The sequence below is a fragment of the Parasteatoda tepidariorum genome, chromosome 6 (assembly GCF_043381705.1).
Source record: "Parasteatoda tepidariorum isolate YZ-2023 chromosome 6, CAS_Ptep_4.0, whole genome shotgun sequence".
In the NCBI taxonomy this organism is placed as follows: Eukaryota; Metazoa; Arthropoda; class Arachnida; order Araneae; family Theridiidae; genus Parasteatoda; species Parasteatoda tepidariorum.
In genome coordinates this window covers 65,552,804-65,561,707 of record NC_092209.1, presented here as the reverse complement: position 1 = coordinate 65,561,707, position 8,904 = coordinate 65,552,804, and the positions used below count along the sequence as shown (strand labels likewise).

The 8,904-nt window shown below is 29.8% G+C and overlaps 1 protein-coding gene across 1 annotated transcript; it reads right to left on the bottom strand.

Moving 5' to 3' along the window:
• Positions 1-211: 211 nt before the first annotated feature.
• LOC107453294 (uncharacterized) lies at positions 212-6,083 on the bottom strand. The gene is made up of 3 exons (XM_016070059.4): positions 5,893-6,083; positions 2,332-2,710; positions 212-355 (listed from the first exon to the last, which is right to left on the bottom strand). Exons 1-3 carry the CDS (start codon positions 6,043-6,045, stop codon positions 261-263), a joined length of 627 nt encoding a protein of 208 aa, XP_015925545.2. The 5' UTR covers positions 6,046-6,083; the 3' UTR covers positions 212-260.
• Between the last annotated feature and the right edge of the window lie 2,821 nt (positions 6,084-8,904).

Below are 8,904 nucleotides of genomic sequence, written 5' to 3'. Positions count from 1 at the left end.
AACGTCTAAATCTAGTTTTCAATTAAGTAAACACATGGAGCTTGTTCTTAAATAAACTGACATCTGAAACTTGCTTTATAATAACATCTTGAATTTGTTTTGAACTGAATTAACATCTATAACTTGCTTTCAACCAAATTAACATATAGAGCTTGCTGTGAAACAAATTATCCCCTGGACCCCATTTTAAAATAAAGTAACAAAATTGCAATGCTGATAAAAAATTCATATATTTTATTTTTTTTTAATTCCAAACTAAATTACACAATTTTTACATCAGCACATCCTCGGAAATATTCTTGAGGTCCGCAACCCATTCGTCCTTTGCCATCTTCACAAATTCCCCAGTTATTGGCTGAAAAATTGAATTGATAATCACATCAGGTTTGAAAATAATAAAAAATTATGTCTATTATACAAATATTTCTTTTTAAAATTATATATTAGTATTTCCCATTTTTCATTTTTTTTTTAGCAACCAACAACTTAGTCTAAAAAATCTCTGCATTCAAAATTGTTAAGCCTAACACAATTTTATACAATATAATATAAATATAAGGAGTAATATTTTGTTGAATAACTATCAAAATATTTTGAGGCTCAGAGATAGAGCTCTCACTTTCTAATGAGGTTACACAGATTCGAATCCATGTAATGATCTCGAGGTCATCATCCTAACAGTAAAATGTTTTCGTGGTTTTCCCACTGTGAAGCGCAAAAGCTGGTTAGTTTTCATTAAGAAAGCTTTGTACAAAATAAATTTAGTCTTAGCCCGAAATTTCTGTCATTTCTTGGGATGGAATGAAGAGTACAATATATAGTAGCCGCTAATTTTATATGGATCGGAACTTCAACTCAGGTAATAAAATAATTTTCATTATGTATACTTTTCTATGATTGTAACTTTCTCACTTTAAGGATATAATTTTAAATTCATAGTATTAGAATTTTATTTTTTTTTAGTCATAATATTCGTTTATTTTTAAATATTTGTATAAAAAACTACGTAGTAAGAAAATTTTTTAAAACTCAAAGGAATTTTCTTTGTTATTTAATTAAAGCTATAAGACTTAAATTAATTTTTTACTTTCACTTGTACTTTTTGCAAAGTCTTAAAACCTGGGCAATACATTTTTAAATTCATAAAATTAGTTCTGACTACTAAAGTGAAATTGCAAAGTATGAAAATGATATCTGTAGGTCCTCGAATTAATAGTCACTACCACTTTTAATAACTTTGCGTATTAAACAACATTTTCTGGAGTGAAATTTAAGTTAATACCGACATTTAATTTAATTTCAAATTAATATCGATGATGTAAACAAAATCGCAAATAAATAACTCTTAAACGTTATATTTTTTACTTAATTTCAACCTATCTCAGTTTTCAAAGTTTCTGACTTTGATGCAGTAAAATAAAAATATATTTCCCTCCATATTAAAAAGCCGTCAGCTGAAAAGTTTCTAGTAAAAAATGCCAGACGGGCCACTTTACAAGCCAGAAAAATGCAGTTTTGTACTTGTTAGTGTACTTGACACCAAGTTTTTGTTTTTACATCAGTAATTGCTCTCTAAATTAAATAAAAAATTGCAGAAAACAAGGAGGTGAACCTTATTTTGTCATAAGTAACAATAAAATGAAACATATCAAATTAAATAAATTTTGGTTTTCAAATGGAAGTTGATAAGCAAAGTGAGAAGGGGTGGAGCATTTTGGTGTTCAAAAAAAAGAAAGGAAAAAAAGTTTCCACGAAAAACTGTATTATTACTAATCATTTTTTATTAACTTCTATTTTACAACCGTCTTTGAACACCGACTCATTTCTGAGTTAACAACTATCGATGTTCAACTCCGTAGCCTTGTAATTTTGAACGCAGCCCAGAAGGCAAGGAAACTCATGGATCAAGCATTGGAAGAAATTTTTGCCGTCATGGAGGACGTTTTGATGGAACTAACTCGCATTTGCGTTACATGGAGAGGAAAACCTCCCACTGTTAGCTCCATAGCAAGGGGATTCTAACGCATGATCTGTCTACCACTGAGGATATTTTACGTCAGCACTGTGGTCAGAGTAGAATTCGTATCAACCAGCCTCGGTTGAAATTCGAACCTGAGTCACCTGATTAGGAGGAGAGCGCTCTATCTCCGGAGTCACCACGGCTGAACGTTAATCAACTAGCAAATCTTGAGTGGTTTTCTAAACTTATAAGTACTAAAGCTTATAGTCTTAAATGTGATCTCTAAATCAAATTATGTATTACGTTTACTGATTGTCCCATCAGATTTTTTATCCATTTAAAACTAACTAATATACTTATAAAATAATTACCGCATTTCCAGTGAAATTGTAAAACGCATCTTTCACACGTGAAACCATCTGGCAATTTCAATTTCAGATCCAGATTGCCCTTTTTATTTCCAGGCAAAGTATAACGGTAACCCGAACCATCAGCCATAGCTATAGGATGTTTATCTAAGCATGCTTGGTCAGCCCTAACGCCATCTTGCTCGGGGCAGAGTTTGAATTCAAAATAGCCTTCATGATTGGCGACAATAAATATCCTGACGTCGATTTCTTGGCCTGATTTGTATGTCCTCACTACGACTCCTTTACCATATTTACCACCATCTTCATTTGGCCTTGGTTCTTTCAAGTCCCAGGCATCTCCACAAATGCCGCATTTACCTTTGTGGGTTCTCCATAGTTTCTAAAATATATAATCATAATTGAACAACTTGAAACATTTTTTAAATGGCTTCGGTGAATTGATTTAGTTACTAAAGTATTCATGATTGCATAACTTCATTTTTACTTAAAAGATCTCAACTGCTAAATATTTGGTGTATTAAACATTGTTTAAAAAAGGACATAGTTTTTGTAAAAGTAGTTATGGGTTTGGTAAAACATATAAATTAACTTAACAATAAAACTAATTAACTGGATGAAACAATAGATTTCGTTATCAGAATTGTAAAACGCCGTTTAACCATGACTAAGCCTCTAAATTCGTGATTTTTTTTAACCTAATCATCTGTTTTAATGCATCGGTTAAACCAAGCAAAAAGATGACGCATATTTTTCACATATAAGTGACAAATTTATAGGTTTAAATATTTAAAACACTCCCAAAGTGAGAAAAACTGATTAAACTTTTGGGAAACTTAGAACAGAACTTAGTATTTTTACCCTAATTTGTGTCTTAATGAGTTAAATCAGCAACGTTTTAATAAACGGGTCAAACCAGGCAAAAGAATTGAATTATAATAGTGATAGATTTACAGTTTAAGTACTCCTGTAGTAAGATTCATTAATTGAACTACTGGAGAACTTATTACATAACACTCCAACTTTTAATACTTATGGAAATTTAAGTAATTAAAAATTTAGCACAAGAAATATTTTGAAACTTAATAGTTTTTTAGCTGACACTTATGATATAAGAACATTTTAAGTTTTTTTCTTGAAAAATCGTCTTTATTACGAACAGATTGCAATCATTTCGACCCCATACACATGTCTGGACACACAACACCTAACGTGACCTAGAACCTTGAGCTGGTTTTCAGGGTTCTATCTTTTTAACATCCATGGTAGGAATGCCGCTTAATTTTAACTTTGGTCAGACGAAGTAAACAGCACCTGAGATGGTACCCCTCTCTCTGAACTTTACAACCGATGAAAGGACAGCCACAAAGGATTTAGCGTACAGTTAGATGCATTATGCGCAGGTTGCGTATTTGACTGCCGAAATCAACTTCACCCATCAGTTCCCCATCAGCAGTTCCCCATCAGCAGTGTGAGCTACTCCCTAACCAACTGCGCCACCGGAGCGCTTCCTATGTCTGGAACAGATAGTAGTTAAAATTAATCGAATCTAAATCGATATAAAAGCAAAAAAAAAATGTGAAAATTTTTTTTAAAAAAATTTAACATTTTTCACTTAACTGAATGGTTAATTGATACAATAGCTGAATCAGTCGCTACTACACAGTTCGAAGTATTGGAAGAAGTTAAACCATAATATGATGCCAAATTGAATGATATAAAATTATTTTTTAAACTTGTTTAGCAACGATAAGATTTAATTTGAATGTAATTTAACTTGAATGTTTCATAACAAAGAAATTCAATATTGAACTGATTTTTTCAAAAATTAAATAAAAGGGGTAAGCCTATAGATAGTAATGGTTTTCCATATCTAAATAAAAGTGCTAAGAATAGTAACACAAGAAATGTTCACGAATATTTCAAGTTTTCGCACATGTGTTCAGCAAATTTTGAGAAAAAATTAATAAAATATTTAGAACAAAATCTGAAAAACATTTGCTGAGAACAAATTTACAAGTGGTCATTACTCCTTAATGTCAAAGTGAATTGGCAGTAAAAGAAAAGTGAAGTCAAAATGTAGAATGCAGCTAACCATAAAGAATTTTCTATAAGTTGTAATAAATGAATTTTATCTTGGAGTTTAAGTCAAAAGAATCTAATAAACAACTCAAAAGTGTAAATTTAAGTCATCATTTTCGAAAAACCTTAATCACTTTTTTGGCAAAGGTTTTCAAAGTTTGAACATATTTCATCATGGAGTCACTGTATGCAACTTACACATCATGTCCAATCAACATTTTTAATTGTGGCATTGTTATTCTTCTCCACAGCTTTCCCACTGATATTCATCAAATTCTGAGTTTGTAGAATCTTATAATATATAATGGAGTAGATCTCTCCTAAAGATGAGATATGGCCGCCGAATTTATCACGGTGTCACTCCGCCATTATATTCCTTTTTTTTTTACTCAGGAACATAGATTGGACGTAGATAGACTATGTCCCTATGTTCAGGAACATAGATAAATCTATCTACAGGACCTAGTCATGTCCCTTAAAGGTTCAGCTAGTTAAAAAAATATATAAAACCTACGTATTGAAATCAACAAGATAACTACTTCACAAAAATATTCGACCCCTAAATAAAATCACCATTAAAATTGTACAAATTTTTTTCAGTCACAAAAAACAATGCGTTGTCTAAATTGATAAACAAGTTAAACTCTTTAATGCGAAACTGTTTCTGCTGCAATATATTAAATATCAAAGATGTCCAAACTGGCCATGTAACTTAGACCTACCCCAATTTATCCCGTGTTTTCTGGTACTCTAAGTCTACAGATGTTGACCACTTTCTCGAAGGAATGGAAGGAGCAGCTGCTCCTTCCATTCAACGAATTCCATTCGTAGCAAAACTGTTACGAATAGTACGATCTGTTACATCATAGTTCCATGTTTCAGAAATTTCTGTTATGGTTTAGAACAGAATGGTATTCTGTTATGGCATAAATATTTTAGGAAATGTGGAAAGTGGATCTTAAAGAAAAGTTCGTTAAATAGAAAATTCATTTAGCTATTTGGAAGTTATTTTACGAAGAAATTTCCAAAATATTCTTGGTTTCTCAAAATAAATCGCAAAATGGAAGTTATTTAAATAGAAGTCTATGTACTTCAAATTAATATTACGGAAAAACATTAAAAAATATACGCTGATAAAAATTAAAAGAAAAACAAACTTAGTCTGGAAAATAATCAACTCCAAAAAGTTTCTAAAATATCATCTGCATTTTGCATTTGATCTTGTTGAGCTGTTTTTTAATTATTCTTATTATTATTATTAATGCTTATGTTAGCCAGATTTTTTTATGACTCTTACGCACTTTATTTTTGATTGTGTAGAAGTTGATTGATCTAGTCGAAAAAGTGTGTGGATATGAAAAACCTAAAACAGCTCTCCATTCTCCAATGAGGAATATCAAAGAAGATAAATAATATTGCAAAATATAAATAGTGAAGAAAAGTTCGAATGTTTCAAAAGTTTTATGAATCAAATAATCTTACTGTTATCCCTCCGCAATAAATTTCAGCATCATCGTCATTTCTTGGGGTTTTAAATCCAAATCTCCACGCGGAAGATCTTCCGGGCGGTTCATAAAGTGCGGCGTGTCCCCACACTATGGCTATGGACAGGGATAAAACGAAGAGCCTCAACATATTGCTTAAACGGGTGAAACCATTTGTTAATTTCGAATAGATTTTATACATTGTTTTCTAACTCAAGCATATGTTAAATTTCTCAGAGAAAAGATTTGATTTTATCATTTCGATTCATTTTGAAGGTTGCAAAAAAGATAAAACTGCAGAAAAATCATTATTGTGTACTTTACAAATCGCTCTACTTACTGAGTTTTCGTAAACAAAAAACTTTTTAATGTAATATTGAGAGTTAAATTTCAATTTATTTAGAATCTTTAAAATAATTTTGTTAATTTCCTGCTGGAAAAGTAACCACTTTTTATTTTTTGTTTAAATTTTATAACTATTTTTTTTTAATTTACAAACGATATGAGATTTATTATGAAAGGAATAGAATTTTCTGTTGTGATTTTTTTTCTCAATTATTTATTCATCCATTTATTTTACTCAGTCGGTATTCAAATAGATGAACATTATATAGAGTGATTAAATACAGAGTGATTAGTCAATATGTAGTGACATTATATAGAGTGATTAGTCAATATTACAGTAGCGTATTGGAGAGTGAAGTTACAACCAAAAATTATATATCTTTCTATTATCAATAAAATAATAGTTCCTCATTTTGTAGTTTATAGTAACTATAAATTTTAAATAAAGTTTCAAAAAATTTAGTAAATTTCACAACATTGTAGCAGAGAGTTCAAAATTAATGTTAAAAAAAAAGGATAATATATTTATTTCAATCAAAAGTTATGTATCGATATCAATAAAATTATATCTGGCCCTTATATGGAGTGGTAAAATAATGCAGACCATGAAGTAACTAAAACTTCTAAATATTTTTTTTTAAAAACTTCAATAAAATAAAATCATAATAACGTAGTGAAGAGTTAATTTTTATTTTTTACAATTTGAATACCCGTTCCATGTATGGGGTAAAATTAAAAGTAAATAAAGTTAAAATAGTTTCAAATTTTTATTTATTCATATTATTTGTTGCTCTTCCGTTATTAAGTTATTAGGCTCTGCGTTATTAGACTAAGCATAACACGATTTTATGACAAAAATATTTTGTTCCCGTTTTTCATATATTAAACGGTAAATAAGTTACATTTACTTTCTAAATACATTACATTTACTTTCTAATACATTAAATTTACTTTCATTATAAATTATATGTAAAGGTGTGTTTAGTCAACGTACTGAATTAAAATAATGAACACAATATAACTATTGGAAATTCTCAATCAATATTAAGAATTGACTACGCTAATGCTACATAATCTCTCAAGCAAAAAAAAATTAATGAGCTTTTAGAATGACTAAAAATTAAAAATTAAAAATAAACAACTAGTTTATAAAAGTTGCAATAGAAACTGAGCAAATTGATTAGGTTTAAATTTTATCCCAATAGTATTAGAAACTAGATCTTTAGTTCCAAATCTGCTATAAAACAGTAATAAATAGTTAAAAATTATTAATATTAAAAATTAATATTAAAGGATTTTATAAGAACATTACAAAATCTTTCGATTGAAAATTTTATTTTAAATTTTTATGCTAAGATTTTATGCCGAAATTTTTTATATTTGATGTCTAAGATTATTTTTTTAGCTGCGAAGTAAAATTCTAATCTTTTCTTGAGTCATCAGACAAACACAATTTAAATGTTTGAATAAAACGTGAGGAAATTATTTAAAGTCTTCCTATCAACGCCTAATGAGGTATTTTGAATTCAATAGAGATTGTGAGAACAAACTTTTATGTCAAAAACCTTTTATTTCTAACTTCAACACGCATACTGCGTGAAACTTGTCACCAGACGTCTTCTTAAGGAAGAAATCTAAATTGAAAATTACATATTTTGCAGACATCACACAGTTATATAATGAGTAAGGGTTTTTCAAAAGTTCTACATATTCTAAATTGGAACATTCAGATTGCTCAATTGCAGTTCCGCTACCGAGAACACATAAATTAACAAGAATTTTTAAACGTTTATTTTGATTATATATTGGTGATATATACTGTTAGCATGGCACAAGAGGCTGTACTTAATAATTATCGTGCTTAAAATCCCTCTCTTTTTTGTTGAAATGCAGATTTCATTATCCATGTTTTTAAAAGCACGTTTCAAGATGTTGGAAGTAACTTCCTTTGTATTTTAAGTAATAGAAATTTCTAGATCATCAGTTAAAAGATTGTTTATACACATTTAGTATGTTAAATTTTCGACAGAAAATTTTTTAGATCGCTAAATCAGGAATACGATGTGTTTCTAAAGATTTCCTACGATGAGATGATCTATCGCCAAAACGTATATTGTTCAATTATCCTTATATGGCATGTTATGTAGCCTTGGTGGAATCAACGATCTTGTTAATCCATTGCTATTAAAGGAACTAATTGTGCAATTAGTTCTCTGTATACTGTGACATCTATGATTGACTGATATTGTTGAATAAAGTTTCCATATGCAATGACATCCATGTGGGACTGAAATTGTTTAATAAATTTTCAGTATGCAATGACATCTTTGTTGGACTGAAATTGTTGAATGAATTTTCTGTATAGTGTGGCATCCATGCTTGATTGAAATTGTTAAATAAATTTTCTATATGCAATGACATCCATGGTGGACTGTTTTTGTTGGACATCCTGATTTTTTTAGATCGCTAAATCAGGAATGCGATGTGTTTCTTAAGATTTCTTACGATGAGACGATCTATCTCCAAAGCGTATATTGTTCAATTATCCTTATATGGCACGTTAAGCACCCTTGGTGGAATCAACGATCTTGTTAATCCATTGCTATTAAAGGAGCTAATTGTGCAATTAGTTCTCTGTATACTGTGGCATCCATGCTTGACTGAT

Bases quoted from the DNA above. Each gene is read 5' to 3' on its own strand.
- LOC107453294 (XM_016070059.4), bottom strand. From the start codon at position 6,045: ATGTTGAGGCTCTTCGTTTTATCCCTGTCCATAGCCATAGTGTGGGGA. The intron at 2,711-5,892 runs GTAAGATTATTT...TATATATTTTAG, and splicing joins TTTATTGCGGAGGGATAACA to AAACTATGGAGAACCCACAA. The intron at 356-2,331 runs GTAATTATTTTA...TCAATTTTTCAG, and splicing joins ACAATTTCACTGGAAATGCG to CCAATAACTGGGGAATTTGT.